Here is a 17,521-nt window from a genome sequence, read left to right on the forward strand (position 1 = left end):
TTCTCCTCAATCCTGCCAATGAGGGGGAGGGATGAGAGGAGGAGGAGATGGACTTTCCAGGTTAACGACTGGCTGCGTTGCTGCTGTTGGCAACAGGGTTTTGGTTTCTACAACCATGGGACCCTGTTTGAAGATCGACAACTGATGGCGAGAGATGGGATCCGCCTCACGAAGCGGGGCACGCGGGTCTTTGCCAACAGGTTGGCCAACCTGGTAAGGAGGGCTTTAAACTAGGAAAGACGGGGGAAGGGGAGAGTTATAGTGCCAGGGTAGTTGGCAAAAGACAGCTCAAGTTGAGACGCCTCCAGCAGGTGAATGCAGCTAGGGAAGTGCGCGTGGGATGTGGCTATGGAGGATCCTCTTTTACCCCTCCTGGGAAACCTGCATGCTCGATCACCTCCCTGAAATGCCTGTACACCAACGCACGCAGCATGGGGAATAAACAGGAAGAACTAGAGATCTGTGTGCGGTCGCAGGGCCATGATCTCATTGCCATTACAGAGACACGGTGGGATAGCTCGCATGACTGGAGTGCTGCCATGGATGGCTACGTGCTTTTTAGGAAAGACAGGCCAGGAAAGCGAGGTGGTGGAGTTGCTCTTTATGTGAGAGAGCAACTGGAATGTATTGAGCTGTGCCTAGGGGTGGATGAAGAGCGAGTCGAGAGCTTATGGGTAAGGATTAAAGGGCAGGCTAGCATGGGGGACACTGTTGTGGGTGTTTACTACAGGCCACCTGATCAGGATGAGGAAGTCGATGAGGCCTTCTACAGACAGCTGGAAGTAGCCTCACGATCCCAGGCCCTGGTTCTCATGGGGGACTTCAACCACCCCGATATCTGCTGGAAAGACAACACAGCTAGGCTCAAACAGTCCCGGAGGTTCCTGCAGAGCATTGATGATAACTTCTTGACACAGGTGGTGGAGGAGCCAACAAGGAGAGGTGTGCTGCTGGACCTCGTACTAACAAACAAAGAAGGACTGGTGGAAGATGTGATGGTCGGGGGCAGCCTTGGCTGCAGTGACCATGAGATGGCGGAGTTCAGGATCCTGCGAGGAGGAGGCAGGGCACCAAGTAGGATCGCAACCCTGGAGTTTAGGAGAGCAAACTTTAGCCTCTTCAGGGACTTACTTGGAGGAATCCCATGGGTCAGGGCCCTAGAAGGAAGGGACGTTCAAGAGAGCTGGTTAATATTCAAGCATCACTTCCTCCAAGCTCAAGATCGGTGCATCCCTATGAGTAGGAAGTCAAGCAAAGGAGGTAGGAGACCTGCATGGATGAGCAAGGAGCTCCTGGCAAAACTCAGCCAGAAGAAGGAAGTCTACAGAAAGTGGAAAGGGGGACAGGCCACTTGGGAGGAATATAGGAACGTTGTCAGAATATGCGGGGATACGACGAGGAAGGCTAAGGCCCGTTTGGAATTAAATCTGGCTAGAGATGTTAAAGACAACAAGAAGGAAGACTAGGGAAAATGTGGGGCCTTTGCTGAATGGGGTGGGTGCCCTGGTGACAAAGGATGCAGAGAAGGCAGAGTTACTGAATGCTGCCTTTGCTTCAGTCTTTACTGCTCAGGCCAGCCCTCAGGAACCCCAGACCCTGGAGGCAAGAGAGAAAGTCTGGAGAAAGGAAGACTTTCTCTTGGTTGAGGAGGATCGGGTTAGAGATCATTTAAGCAAACTTGACACCCACAAATCCATGGGCCCTGATGGGATGCACCCACGAGTGCTGAGGGAGCTGGCGGACGTTATTGCTAAGCCATTCTCCATCATCTTTGAAAAGTCATGGAGAACAGGAGAGGTGCCTGAAGACTGGAAGAAAGCCAATGTCACCCCAGTCTTCAAAAAGGGCGAGAAGGAGGACCCAGGGAACTACAGGCCAGTCAGCCTCACCTGCATCCCTGGAAAGGTGATGGAGCAGCTCATCCTGGAGGCCATCTCCAAGCATGTGGAGGACAAGAAGGTGATCAGGAGTAGTCAGCATGGCTTCACCAAGGGGAAATCATGCCTAACCAATCTGATAGCCTTCTATGATGGAATGACTGGCTGGGTAGCTGAGGGGAGAGCAGTGGATGTTGTCTACCTTGACTTCAGCAAGGCTTTTGACACTGTCTCCCATAGCATCCTCATAGACAAGCTCAGGAAGTGTGGGTTAGATGAGTGGACAGTGAGGTGGATTGAGAACTGGCTGAATGGCAGAGCTCAGAGGGTTGTGATCAGCGGCGCAGAGTCTAGTTGGAGGCCTGTAGCTGGCGGTGTCCCCCAGGGGTCAGTACTGGGTCCAGTCTTGTTCAACTTCTTCATCAATGACCTGGATGAAGGGACAGAGTGCACCCTCAGCAAGTTTGCTGACGATACAAAACTGGGAGGAGTGGCTGATACGCCAGAGGGCTGTGCTGCCATTCAGAGAGACCTGGACAGGCTGGAGAGGTGGGCGGAGAGGAACCTCATGAAGTTCAACAAAGGGAAGTGCAGGGTCCTGCACCTGGGGAGGAATAACCCCATGCACCAGTACAGGTTGGGGGTTGACCTGCTGGAAAGCAGCTCTGCCAAGAAGGACCTGGGAGTGCTGGTGGACACCAAGTTAAGCATGAGGCAGCAATGTGCCCTTGTGGCCAAGAAGGCCAATGGCATCCTGGGGTGCATCAGGAAGAGTGTTGCCAGCAGGTCGAGGGAGGTGATTCTCCCCCTCTACTCAGCCCTGGGGAGGCCACATCTGGAGTACTGCATCCAGTTCTGGGCTCCCCAGTACAAGAGGGATGTGGCACTACTGGAGCAAGTCCAGTGAAGGGCTACAAAGATGATTAGGGGACTGGAACATCTCTCTTATGAGGAAAGACTGAGAGAGCTGGGCCTGTTTAGCCTGGAGAAGAGAAGGCTGAGAGGAGATCTTATCAACGTGTACAAGTATCTGAAGGGAAGGTGTCAAGAGGATGGGACCAGACTCTTTTCAGTGGTGCCCAGCAACAGGACGTGAGGCAACGGGCACAAACTGAAACACAGACGCTTCCATCTGAACATGAGGAAAAACTTTTTCACTGTGAGGGTGACAGAGCACTGGAACAGGTTGCCCAGAGAGGTGGTGGAGTCTCCTTCTCTGGAGATATTCAAAACGCGCCTGGATGCAATCCTGTGCAATGTGCTCTAGGTGACCCTGCTTGAGCAGGGGGGTTGGACTTGATGATCTCCAGAGGTCCCTTCCAACCTCAACCATTCTGTGATTGTGAAAACTGTATGGCAATGCACTTGCTCTATCTAGTATGCTACCACCATGTTTTACAAACAGTGCAACCACTGGTCATGGGATTAGTAGGTTTATGAGCTGTTAGGACAGAAGTAGGACAGACATATCATACTCACTCTATACTGGACAACCACAAGAAGGAACCAAACTTAACAACTGAGTACGAAGTGCCTGTTCTGGCAAATGTATTCATAAGGATCATGAGGAAAGAAGACAATGGGCTCATGTATCATCTGTAATCCCAACAGTTTAGGAATCCCATTCTCTTGGACCAAGTGGCCACAATCAACGTCACCTACACATCTTCACTTCTACCACATCCACAGCCATGCTGCCAACCAGAAACTAGTCAGCCACTGAAATACAAAAGTTGAAATGAAACAGCATAATGTAATGCTGTATTTTCAAGACACTAATTCTTGAACCTAACCCAGTTAACTGCAGCATGAGCAGTCAACACAACTACCTGGGTAAAACACAAGCTTTGTGGTAAAACAGGCTTGATTAAAACGGATTCTTAGATTCAGATGGATTTTAGACATGTAGAAATAAGGTAATAAGAAACTGTCTATTTAAATTGTACATCTGGCTTTAACCATCCCCATATCATAGGCTGAGAAATAATGAACCTGTCATAAAGAAATCAGACTGACTGACAAACTTGAGCTTGAGTTAACCACTTCGAGCATGAGAAGATCCAATTTTTACTGCTACACAGATATGCAGGAGAAGAATGTTATCACTTGCTTACTAGAAACCAGAAAATTAAAAAAAAAACAGGAAAAAGTGAATAATACCTTCCTAAAAACTGCACAGGACTTGCTGGTATAAACTAGTATAGCTCAGCTGGCTACAGTAAAGCTGCATCAGTCTCCTGACATGAAGACCTACGCTATTCTATGGCGCTTTATTGCTTGAGAGTTTGGAACAATAGGGATGAAACTGGAGAAACTCTGAGGCATGAATTCTCAGTAAAATATGCACGGTTAGATGATCTGCAGAGAGCAGGAACTGGCAAGAAACAGGCCAGGTTATGAAGCTTTCAGTTTGTGTGTGCCAACAGAACATTAAAGGTGCATAAGGATTTTCAAATGCTACACTACTTGAAAATCTGTTCTGCTTTTTTTTTGTTTTGTTTTACTGCCTTTGAAAGGAGAGGAATGAAGAGTGTCAAATCACAAAGTGGAATTCCTACTGCTGACCAGAAAACATTGGATTTCCTTGTTTCCTAAGGAAAAGAACAGTAGCCAGTGTTATGGCTTTCTGGAAGTTTATTTCTAAGCAGTATCATAAAGCTAAATATGGACAAGTTTTAGAACTACAGAAATCTATATTCTCTGTCTGTATTGGCTTTATTATGGGTCTACCAAAAGAAAATTCTATCTTAAATGTATTTTTTCCTTTCTGAGGTTTGTAGCTATCATTTGATCTTTATGAAAAATTCCTTTCATTTCCAGGTTTTTGAGTGGAAGGAAGAGGAAACGGTGATTATAGTATTTTCAAGACAGCCCATTTATTTTAATGATAGTTCCCAATACTAGCAGGTTCATTTTGAAACTGAAGTTCCATGAATAAATGTATCTTTGATATCTTTCTCTGGAGTCATATCTAGCTAACATTTATTTTAAATAACATTAAAATAAGAATATAGTGTTGGTAATATGCATAGGTAAAATAAGTTTCAATTACCAACTGAGAAAGTAAGTTTCTCTTCTTCCAACAGTGCCATGAATAGTTTTTGGCACTTCATATCTTCAGATTACTTTTCAAAATAAGACCATGATTCCACAACAAATACAATTTTATCAGGGAACAGAAATCAGAAAATTTTCCCTGAACCAAGAACATGATTCCAGTTTACATTATAAACTGGGTTCTTTAACTCAGCTCTGCAGCTAGACTGGGCTGGTTTATAATATAAGATCAGGTTGAGTGACCAACATCTTGAACAAAGTTTTTCCAAAAGGCACCATCTTTGGCACAGCCCTAGACTCTATTTCGAACAATATTCCTAGAAACAATCTCCTTTCTTCTTCTCACCATTTTTTTCACAGATGTTAATTAATCATTAATAAACTCAGAACCTTCTGAGTTCAGCTCTTAGGCAAAAGTCTATAAAAGGTGCTGTTTCATGCTTCCAGCTTGCCCGTGGCTATTGCTACATCCAGTACAAGGGAGGCTGCTGGAAAGCACAGCTGGGCTGAGGGGCAGAGAGGAAGCATGGGACCATCCCCTTTGGCTGCAACCTTCAGCTAGTCTGCATTAAGTGTAATGTAAAACTGCACCCTCAAACCAATGAAAATCTGCTCTTTACTCATAATCAATTCTCTTTGCACATCGACAGAGTATTCAGCCCCTACGACAGCAGTGGGAGAAAGGAATGCTTTAAGCCTGGTGTAGCTCTGTACACACTTTCTGGGCTGAGAGTTATGGAGCTAAACAATGCCAGATCTCTGATACCTCTAGGGTTTTGATGATTGTCAGTGTCTTACAGTAACTAATGGCCTAGCTAATGTTTAGAATGAAATCTAAGTGATTTCACCAAGTATTCCTAAACATTTTCTTTTCTTCTTATGCACATCAGCAGTACATTTATCTATAGCACAATGCAAATAAACTATGGATAAAAGCAGTACTTTTACACAAGAAAAAACTCCTTTACTGTGAGGGTAGATGAACACTGGCACAGGTTGCCCAGGCAGGCTGTGGAGTCTCCATCCCTGGAGACACTCAAAACCCAGCTGGACACAGTCCCAGGCAACCAGCTCTACCTGACCCTGCTTGAGCAGGGGATGGGTGGACCAGATAATTTCCAGAGGTCCCTTCCAACCGCAGCTACTGTGTGATTCTGTGATTTTACATATAAAAATGGACCATTATTTTATTTTGACATGCGAGCAAACAAATGTAATTAAATCACATTAATTAAAAGGGTGGACAGTGGCTGCTATTAAAAAGTCAGCTTTTGCTAGAAGCTGCAGTGATGCTTACAAATACACTCCTATAGGACATGAGAGGAATGGCTGTTAAACAATGTTGTTATAATACAGTCTCAGCATCGTCACTGCTTCTAAAAAAAATAGATGCCAATGCACTGAGTAATTTAATCTTGGTGTTTAGAATCAGAGACCCTAAATGTGAAATTTAGAAGTACAACAAACTTTGATAAGCTAACAGCTTGCTTTCTTTGGATTAGGTTTTGGATTGGGTTCATCATTTTATGTCTCAGGTTAAATATAAGATGCATAATTCATTGAATAGTATAAACACCCTCAATAATATTTGTGGGTTAATAATTATATTTTCCTCCTAACACTGTACTCAGTCTTTATAGCTCTGTTCACTCTTTCCAAAAAGAGAAACAGAATGGCTTCTTGCAGTTTTATTTATTGCTATAAATATAATAGAAATTTTGACAGAAAATCTTCCTTTTTGTACATAAATGTTTTCCATTTTCTAGAGGCAGAGTAATGGCTAAAAAAAATTTGTTTTATCTGTTTGTTTAACATACCATGACCTTACTTTCTTTATTACAAAGTAAATACAGAAAAAAGCTGAATTCTAAAAAGTTCTCCATATAAAACAATGCACATGAAATCCCCATGCAATGTGGGCAGAAATAATTACCAAAAAATCCTACTGTTAACAAGCAATTATGACTCAAAAGAATTTCAGACACCCTATACTTGCTGCCTCTAAGAGAAAATCTCTCAGTCATTCACTTCTGTAAACGTTTCTTCAGAGTGGACTACTTTCTAGGGCAAATATAAACAAAAAATGCAATGTTACACTCAATTCCCTCCCACATTTTTCAGAATCCAGCTGGGATATTTTAATAAGTTTTCTTTGATACTAAAAATGCGCCTATGTTTTACTCAGCCAAAGACTGTGCCATTTCAACTGTTCTGGGTTTCTTTAGGCTGAATTTATGGAAAAAGAAAACTACCAGCAAATGCTTACCCAGGCTTCTACACTCCATTAGTCTACGAGCTTGAGCTAGAAGCAGAATAATAGTTAATGTAAATGTTGCTTTTATCCATTTGTTTTAATGTGTGACAATGCTCTCTTCATTATAAAGTAAAACCAAAACAGAATTGAAAAGACAGGAGAATTACTTTGTTTCTACAACATGTCACTGCTGGGAGGGGGGCATGACTAGACCAGACTAATAGCCACCTTGGTATTATTTCAGACAGTACTTTATCAATCAGATATGACCTGTAAAATGGAATATTTGAAAACAAAGCAAAGGGGACAAGAACTGGAGTGAAAATTCAGTAAACCTGGAATGGCCACCTACAAAGCACCAGTGTTTTTATGGTTCTTGGGATGACAGTCATGATTTTCACAGCCTTTTAAAAAGGTTCCTATTACCACTAACATACAGGGCAAAGTGAAAAAATGATGATCCTCCAGAAACTGTGTTATCATGGATAAACCTGCAGTGGTGAGCAACACCCAGAAAATAACATTTGGAGTCTCAGATCTGCCAATAAAGGAATCTATAAATAAAAAGATATTTGTTATATTGAGTAAAGTAGTGTCAAGGCAGAACTGAGAGGTATGTCTGGTAGAAGTGAAATCAAGAGGCAACGGTTCACGCCCCAAAGCCTCTGACTTGATGGTCTCAATGCTCATCTTCTCACTGTCCAGAGACCCATTAAACTTTTTTTCGCAGTGAGGCAGGATAAACCAAAGTAACATAAGGGCTCAGATGTCCCTGGATAAGTCATTTTATCTCTCCATGTCCAAGTTCCCTATAAAAAAATTATAGTATTCTCCTACTTCATCAGCATTCTGTGAGAATGTACACAATAAAGAAAGGAAGGTTCTAACAAGCTGTGTTAATAGGGCCATCAAGTGATGTTTCAGGCAGAATTTTAGATCCCATAAAATTATTTGGGTAGGCCACAGATGTCCTAACCAAAGTTCTCCATTCATTACTGTGGGCTTTATGCCCAAAACTACTCAACAAACATTGTTGAATACAGAACACAACTTACTTTGTTTGTATGTGTATTCACTGAGTTCTAACTCCTTGTTTGCTTGAAGAACTCATAAGAATGCACAGTATAAAGCAAGACACAGTCCTTTATTTTTATCACAGTTCTGAATGCCAGAATCTGGCAGCACAGAACTGTGGCTTTGGTGTAGTACCTTGTTGTGGCTTTTGGAGACTCGTCCAAATAAGCACCACATTCCTTAGATACAAATCTAGTGATTCTAACTGTTCTTTTTCTAACTATAGTCCTGCAGACAAAATATAGCTGCCTTTGTTGCTATTGAATTTAGCCAGAATTAGAGGATGAACATCCCGTAGCTACTTTGATGATGGCAGCCGATAGCCAATTTTTAGAAACTTGGCAGCAGATGTATCACCAACCTTTCCAGTATCTCTTCACTCCACCCCACAAAAATAACACTCTCAGGAGGGAACACTAATGTAACAAGAACTTAATGCATCACCCTGTTTGCCTCAGCTAACCATGGTATGCAATTATCACACGGGCCGTTACTGAACCCATCCATGGTTGGATGGCTGACTCATTCTGCTTACTCTCTGCCAAAATGCTTTTACTGCTCTCTGTAGCAGTTCTGTTCTACGTAGATGCGCTCATACACACATTGTGAGGCACCAGATGAATACCTTTGAAAACACCAGAATCAGAATATCCAAATGAGCTTGGGACCCTAGGTAGCTGTTTATGTTGTTTGCTTAACCAGGATCTTTCCACATCTGAAATTGAATAATGTCCATTATTTGTCTGCAGCAACAAAGACTGTAAATTGAAAGAGTTAAGCCATTTAGTTTGAAATTTGCTAACAAAAAGTTAGCTTAAAAAACTCTCCAAATTTAGAATTTTTTCCTTCCCTTAGCACAAGCACTACTTTCCCATCACAAATCTCAGTTTATTTAGAGCTAGAAAGACACAAAACCTAGGGGTTCACTTGGGATGAGGTTGCAAAGGGGCTGCCAAACAAAAGGCTGAGCTGCAGGAAGAATGCTCCAGGCTCAGCCCATGTCTGTATGTCTATAGCAAACATGAAGGGCAGGGCAGGCAGGGCTCTGAGTCTGTTAATAGGCCTAATTGCCCTGACCAGCTTCACCTGGGACACCCCCCCCACACACACACACACGCACACCAATCCCTGAGCTGAGCAGTGTGGGGTCTGGCCCCATGGCTCCACTGGAGTGACTGGCCTGGCCTTGGGATCCCCTCATCTCCATCCTCACCTGTGTTGTGGCAGAGATTGTCTTAGCGGGGCCTTGACCCCCCCCCCCACACACACACACATGCACATGCATGTGGCTCTTCAGTGGCTGCCTGAACTCCATGCCTGACCCCAGGTTCCCTATGTGCTGTCTCCATGCCCTGGTTTTGAGACCCCTGAAATGACTCCATGACAGCCCACAGCAAGTCCCCCTCTAAGCCAGGATCTCTGCAAGCATGAGGCACACCTGGCTGTGGGGGGCTGCTGTTCAAAGAGACAAATTGTCCTGACCAGTCTCACCTGGGGTTTCCACTTACACCCTCTGCCCAGGGGCCAGGAGCAAAATTTCAGCTTACAGTTTGGGCCCTTGCCTGAACTGTGCTATAGATGTGCCTGTTCATAATGCTGTCTCCAGCTCTGTAATCTGGATGGGCCTCAGATATGTTTTGTAGCCTTGTCTCCAGCCCTGTCTCTGGCCTCAACTCCAGCTGCTCCTGACTGGACCACCTGGATGGACCCCAGACCCGGCTCATCACCTCTCCTTGTCCAGGGCTGACTGTGGGCCCTGTTACTAGCACCTGCCTCTGCTAAACCTGTTCAGGTACTGGGGGACTGTGCCCTAGTTGGTAAGGAAACTGCCTGTGCTACAGTCACATTTGTTTTGTAGTTGGGATTGGGATTAGAGGAGAGACAAAGCCTAGGGTTCTAGTTGGTGTGTGTGTGTGTTGGGGGGGGGGCTGCCAACAGCAGATTTGGGCTGCAAAAACATTCTCCCTTGAGAACTTTTATCTGGGCCATGGCTGGCATTGTCTGGGGTTAAGCCCCAGGCATGGTTAGGGTTCGAAGAGAGAAAAAGACTAGAAGTCCTGTTGTGGTGGGGCTGCAAAGGGGTTGCCAAGGGATGGTGAGGGTTTGGGCTGCAAAAAGAATCCTTCCCTGAGGAGCTCTTCCTCAGGGCCGCAGCCTGAGGTCATAAGATAAGGTTAGCGTTCAAGTTTGGAAAGTGACAAAGCCCACTGCTAGGGTTAGTGGTAGGAGAGAGACAAAGCCTAGGTGCCCAGTTATACTGGGATGGAATGGGGCTGGCAAAGGAAGGGTTGGAACCAAAAAGTATTCTCTGATGCCTTTTGCATCTCAGCCACAACCTGAGTCTTGGATTAAGATTCAGTTCACATCTAGTTTTAGAGTTAGGTTTAGTATTAGGATTACAGTTAGTACAGAAACAAAGCCTGGGGCCAAGTGAGATTGGATGTGCAAAGGTGATGCCAAAGGAAGGGGCAGGCTTCAGAAAGAATTGTCTCCTCGGAGCTCTTTCACATGGGGCTTGGCTTAGGGTGTTGGGCTAAGGCTCAACCCACCCCTAGTGTAAGAGTTAAAGTTAGTGTTAAGAGAGAGACACAGCCTAGGGGTCCAGTTTCAGTGGCACCTGCAGGGGGACTGCCAAAAGAAGGGATAGGCAGGAAAAAAAATTCTGCCTTGACAACGGTTACGTGTTGGAAATGAGGTGGTGGTCTTAGGCTAAAGCACAGCCCATACCTGTGGTTAGAGTTTGGATCATCACATATTTCTTCATTGTCAAGTTTTTTTCATTTAGATTGCTTGCCTCCTGTGTTTTGTAAGTCACCTGCCTATTTCTCATTTGGATTTCCCAGACCCTAGGAGTACAAACGTGACTTCACATACAGATTGCATGTCTTGGTGTGCCAGGCTCCATCACACATAGAGGGTATCAGGGGTTCTGTCACTATTACCCCTTCTATCAGGACTTTCTGGGTAGCAGTGGGGTGGCACAGGTCACCCTAATAGGATTCTCTGCGAAACCTCAAGCTCCTCTATTGCTTCTTAAATAAAACATGGAAGAGCTTTGGAAATACCCCTAGTAGCATTATTGCTATTGAACCACTTTGTCAGAGAGTGAGATAAGAGGCAAATTCCAAGAAGCCAACAGGGACTGCTAGTGCATCTTCAAATCCACACAGCCTGAAAGGGTTTAAACTCTGGGTTCTTCTGTTTAGATATTTTGAAAAGAATTAAACTCAGGTTTTCATGCAAGCCCCATTTATCAACTCTAGGGAAGTCCATGTTCTCTGAACATATTATTTACAGGACAACTATAGGGCTTTGGATTCAAGAACAGGTTCAGATCTTCTGTTTTGCTTATAAAAGGATTCTTTCCTTTTTTGTGTACATGTTTCTGTAAACAACAGAATGTATAGCCAGTATAAGCATTCTTCCTAAACATGGTTACTCTTCTAAAGTTTAAATTATTTTTACAATATAAAAATGAAGACTTTCAAATCTGAAACACTCAGAAGTTTGCTAGATTAAGATTGAATTTTAAAACTTGGAAAAGGATTAAATGAAGTGTTATTTAGAGAGTTCAAAATGCTTACATTTTTGAATGCTACTCACATAACCACAAAACCTATAAAGAATTCTGTACTTCCCAATCTGAAACAACTAAACGGTATACAACTCTCTGCTGATGCCAACTTGAATGTGTCAGCCAGCTGTTTGTTTTTTTCTTAACCCAGTTCAATTAAAATATTTTATGGAGGACCACCCAGGGAAAACAATTAGGAATTAAAACAAATAATTATTTACTCTGTAGCTGAGAAAATAATGAATTTTAAAATACAACATCTCTTTGTTAGGAAAAAGGGGAAATAAATAGAAGATGAATTCTTTACCAGAGGAAACAGTGACATACCATAGTCTCTTGCTGGTAGATGGACTTGTATCAGCAAGATAATAAAATACAGATTGCAGGACAGAGAGAAAAAAGAACATGTAACAACTCTACTTACTTTTGAAATTAAAATTAGAAGTTCTTTGATACTAACTTTAGCCAAGGAGTTGACATTGATGGGAGGACTCAAGCACATGAATTACCTGAGTTTTTGCAAGTTAGCTGATTTTTTTTTTCCCTATTCCATAAAATTGGACAACAGCATAATAAAAACAGTACCTGTATTAAAAGTATCATTGACAAAAGTTCCCACTTTTGCGGGTGAGCCAACATCCTTTCTCATGTAATGTGAATGCAGAACACTGAATGATACATGGTGACTTGGGGGCCCATCTCTGCCCCACATTCCTGAGTCCAGTCTTTTGTTACTGTGGCAACCACATCCTGTAATTGCTTTTATAAACTAAAATGTCATATGTGGTATTGACTGAGAGTGGTTAGCTTTCAAGTCTTACATATCTACTAGTGTAGACAGAGTTCTAAATAAATACCCTCCCCCTCCCCCCCCCAAATCCCAGTCTTCTCAAGAGTGATGATAATGTAAATTGATCGGACCTAGTTTCCCTTATGTACTGGGGAATGGCCGCCAACCTCTCCATCTACATGTTGACTGCAAGAATAAATGAACCAACAAATTCTGAATGAATGAGGAATGGAGAACTAAATAGATGGAATCTCTGATACTTGGATGATTTATTTCAAAAAGGCATTTGAAGGCCCAGCTATATAATAAATGCATATGATAGAGAAATAGTAATTCTGAAAGTTACATGAGATATAGCGACACCTCATTCTTTCAGACCCCCATATTCCAAACTATACATAATTACTTGTATGTTACAAAAAAATAAGGATATGAAGCTTAAAGTTGCAGTATTAAAAAGGTAAAAGCCATAAACCAGCATAAATCATTATGTTGGTATAAAATAGATACACTGTAACAGTTAGGAAAGGGAAGTACAATAAAGGTTTTCTAGAGCTGCTGAAGAAAGATGGGAGCTTTGTCAGGGGGATGCAGTAGCTTATAAAAAGGTTCTGTTGCTTACATTTTTGATCCCTTCCTGTGGTCAGCAGATAACAGAGTTTGTCTCAGAAAGTTATCTTAAAGAATCTCTTGGAGCTTGAGAGTGAAATGCTGTTGTGTTGGGAAGCCAAAATGAAAGAAAAGTTGAAAACAGTTTTGTGAAATGGAAGGAGAGATGGTCATGTATCAATTTGGAGACTACCTCTACGGAACATATAAATTCTGTTTTTTATTATAAAGATACTGGTTAATATGAAAGCTGCTAAACATGGAATAGTAGGGACTTCTGTCACACCATATGTATTTTACCAGTGAAAACTCGAATTGCCTGGAAGCAGATCATAAACAGAGGTGACTCTTCACATATTGTGTAGTTAGGCTGTGGAACTCCTATCTGTGGAAGAAGATTGTGTGAATACTAAGAGTTTACACTGAGGGCTACTAAATACATAGAAGTTAAATATCTGAGGTTCAGTTCTTCTCTGAGCCACAGTTAGAATATGAAAGACAATCTGGAGAACTTATCACACATGCTTGCCCTTTACTTCTGTGTGGCCATGTGCTTTCAATCACTGATGGAGGCGGACTGAACCTTGGTCTGACACAGGCTTCCAAGACATATCAGACTAAACCATGGAGAATATACATTTGCCCAGCATAGGAGAATTATTCTCCCAGTCCATCTTTCTTCTTTATCCACCTTCAAGGCTGAAAACAGTGAAGGACACAGAATGGAAAAATACTGAGATAAAGAAGAAGTGACAAAGGAGAGGGGAAAACATGAAATACTTTGGGGAAAAAGACAAACAGCTGAACAGGCTTTTAGAGAACTTTGGCTCCCGTTCTAGTATATGTAGGAACACATCAAAGGTGGGAAAGGCAGGTTAGGTTTAAAATAGTGTAATGGAGAATCAGCTGTACCAGAAGGCAGGAATTTCTGTTTATTTTAATACATGTTTTTGGTTTCCTGAAGTTTCATCTTTCCTGTGCTTTATTTTTGTAATTAAGAAAGAAAAAAAAATTTTTTGTCAAGTGTGACTGTCTGTTCATGACTCTGTTTGCTAACAATTAGCAGAGGTCTTCTGAAGGAAAACTGGGAAAAGGTGTGAAAAGCTTTAGCGCAAATCACAGGACTCGGTCCTGGATTCTGAAAACATGCAGTTAGGTTCCTACTTTCTGGAGAAGATGACAGCTAGAGTTCTGCAGCCTGACAACTTGGCTAAGGACACTGAAAAGCTGTGACAGAATTCTGGCCAGACTCTAGAGGTTTACGACATTAAGAGAGCTGGTGGGTTGATCTTCTCACATCAATTTGGTGAGTAACCAAGTAAAGTTTGGCCTGGTTTCCCCTTGGCTCAGAGCTCACTTCAAGACGAAAACAGTTGCTACTGTGATAATAAAAAAACAATCTGAGCAGAAAGGGGTACTCACCAGAAAGGCGGACAATAAATGAGAGTAAGGCTTTGTTCATCATAGAATCAATGGCTAATGCAGGCTGAAAGGGCCCTTTGGAGGTTGTCTCGTCGTTCACCCAACCACCAGTAAAGCAGGGCCAATCTGCAAATAAGATCCAACTTCAGAGTTAAGATAGGGTTACTCAGAACCTTTTCCAACCAAGTTTTGAACATCTCCAAGGATGGGGATACCACAACCTCACTGGGCAACCTGTTCCAGCATTTGACCATCCTCACAGTGAGATTTTTTTTTTCCCTGTATCTAATTGGAACTCCCTGTGTCGCAACTTGTGTCTGTTGCCTCGTCTTCTCCTTGTGCACCCCTGAGTCTGGCTTCATCTTCTCTACGTTCTTCCTTTGGCTCACTGAAGATAGCAATCTCCCTTTTGTCTTTTCTTCTCCAGGCTAAACTAACCCAGTTCATTAGCCTCTCTTCATTTGTCATGTGCTCATTTCCATGGCCCTCCACTAGACTCACTCCAGTATATCAATGTCTTGTGTGAGGAAGCCCAAAATGTGATGCAGCGCTCCAATGCTGAATAGAGGGGAATAATCGCTTCCCTCAATGTGCTGGCTACGCTCTTGCTACTATGGACCAATGTGTCCTTGGCCTTCTTTACCACTAGGGCATACGATGATTCTTGTTCAATTTATTGTCCAACAGGACTCCAGGTTCTTTCCCACAGCAATGCTGTCTATCCAGTCAGAGCCCAGCCTGTACTGCTGTGTGGGGTTTTGCCATCCCAAGTGCAGGACTCTGTCCTTGTTGAACTTCATAAAGTTTTTGTTCACCCATTTTTCTGGTGTGTTAATGACCCTCTGCATGGCAGCCCTGCCCTCAAGTCGACCACCTTTCTCTACCCCAATTTCATATGTTAGCAGTGAATAGAAATAAGGGATTTTGCCGCATACTGGAAGGGTTTTTTATTCTTGGAGATTTCTGACTGTTTCCTTTTCTGGACAGAAGTGCATGTCAAAGGTAAAAATTATGTCAACTGCTGTATTTCTTCTATTCTTTAAGGATATGTAACAGCTTATGATAGAATTTGTCTTCTGGGCAAGCATGAAACATCAGTGTCTTCCACAACAGAATTCTGAATGATCCTGCTGCCATGACTCATAGCAGCTTTTTAACAGAAGTATCTCTTTCAGGGAAGGAAGCAACATCCTACTTTAAAGGCACATTGTTGACAAAGAATATTCAAACAACAGTTTCCTAATTTTATCAACATTTCATGTATAATTGTTGAGAAGGAGAGAGTGGGGAGGACTGAAATAAGATTCCCACCATATTTTAAGAGTAAGAAAGACTGAATTACTCAAGGAATGAACTCACAATTAACAATACTGTAAAAAACAAGGTAAGAAATACATGATTAGGACCCTGAGACTACAAATCAAACTCCACTACAGGTGAATTTTGCAGGGTGCAATGTTGTGCACTATGTCCAAGGACCCCAGGCCCGAGATGCTTCTGGATCACAGCGGGGATCCTCATCAGGATAGAACACAGGCACTGAACGTTTATAATAATACTGAAGTCGTGAGAGCAGTTTTTTCACCACATTAGGATATCTTTCGGACAACTCGTTTTTCTCCTCAGGATCATGAACAACATCAAAAAGCCAAAGTCTCTTTGTTGGTTGATCAGATGACTGAATCATTGACTCATTGGACAAATGCGGTGGAGGGAACCAATGACTGCAGCCTGCAGAAATAGGAACAGACCAAGGGTTAATTCTCAGATAGAGAGCAGTGGTGTGGAGAGGCAGAGTTACATTGTAATCAAGGAAATCCCTGGGTTGCTTGTCAAGCCACTGGCCAGTGGTTGTTCCTGAATTCCTTAACTCTAGCACAGCACCCAAGTCTCTCTGGACCAGGGCTACCTCTACAAGAGTCCTATTTGTACAAAGGAGCTGCACCATTGTAAAGAAGGCAATAAGCTTCAGCTTTCGGATTCAGAATTTCATTTTGCTTAATTTCAGAGCAAGTAATTTCATACACTTTCTACTTGATAGTTTTTCCACAAGAGCGAAAGCCACTTATATTCTTTGATGTTGCAAGGTTTTTGTATGCATTATATGCATTTTAAAAGTGCCCCTCCTAGATTCTTGCACATGATCAAAACCCTGAAGACTTAGCAAAGTAAATAAGAGAAATGATAATTTATTAAACAAAATGAAATTGGGGCAGGAGGAGGGAAATACGACATGTTGGATGAAAAGGTGTTATTTCATTACCTGGATATCCAGTTAGTAACTTCCATTTTCCATGTCGAATTGCTGCATGCATGGAGATATTGAAAAGTGTATCATCCCATGTAAAAGAACTGTTCTGTGATAAAGATGTCCTGTTGTCAATGCCAAGACCTTAATGGAAAGTAAACTAAGTTAGGAACATTGCATAAGCATGAAGTCATTTTTACTATTCTGTTAGAAAACAGACCAGTATCATCCATTTATTTTTTGTGTCAGATGCAGCATTTGTTTTATATATGTGTGTGTGTGTGTGTGTTTACAAGATCTGTGTTACAATTCACTGAATATATTTAGCTCTTAGATCTTGAACTGCATCACAGAAAGTGATATGGTTGCCAGTGGAGAAAGTCACTCCTGTGTTCAAATAACTCTGTGAACAATAATCTCATATACAGGCAGATATTAAGAAAACTCATGATTGTAATTGCTATCTTGCTCTGGTTAGGAATATAGGATTAAAAAAATCTCCTGATTCAGTGCTAATTCTCCTAGATCACTCCAGTGAACAAGTCGTAGGTCCTGACTTTTATCCACACACTGTGAGCTAACTCCCTCTGGAATAAGCTGTCTGCATTCACACAGA

At 42.5% G+C, this 17,521-nt stretch overlaps 1 protein-coding gene across 1 annotated transcript in view; it reads right to left on the reverse strand.

Moving 5' to 3' along the window:
• Nucleotides 1–12,871: 12,871 nt before the first annotated feature.
• The window catches only part of ARSB (arylsulfatase B), a 68,641-nt gene continuing 63,991 nt past the window's right edge, over nucleotides 12,872–17,521 (reverse strand). The window contains exons 7-8 of the mRNA XM_067315811.1: nucleotides 16,921–17,049; nucleotides 12,872–16,388 (exon numbers count right to left, since the gene is read on the reverse strand). Coding sequence (XP_067171912.1) covers nucleotides 16,123–16,388; nucleotides 16,921–17,049 — 395 coding nt within the window. The 3' untranslated portion in view covers nucleotides 12,872–16,122. The remainder of the gene's footprint in view (nucleotides 16,389–16,920; nucleotides 17,050–17,521) is intronic.

This window comes from Apteryx mantelli, chromosome Z (assembly GCF_036417845.1).
Source record: "Apteryx mantelli isolate bAptMan1 chromosome Z, bAptMan1.hap1, whole genome shotgun sequence".
NCBI lineage: Eukaryota > Metazoa > Chordata > Aves > Apterygiformes > Apterygidae > Apteryx > Apteryx mantelli.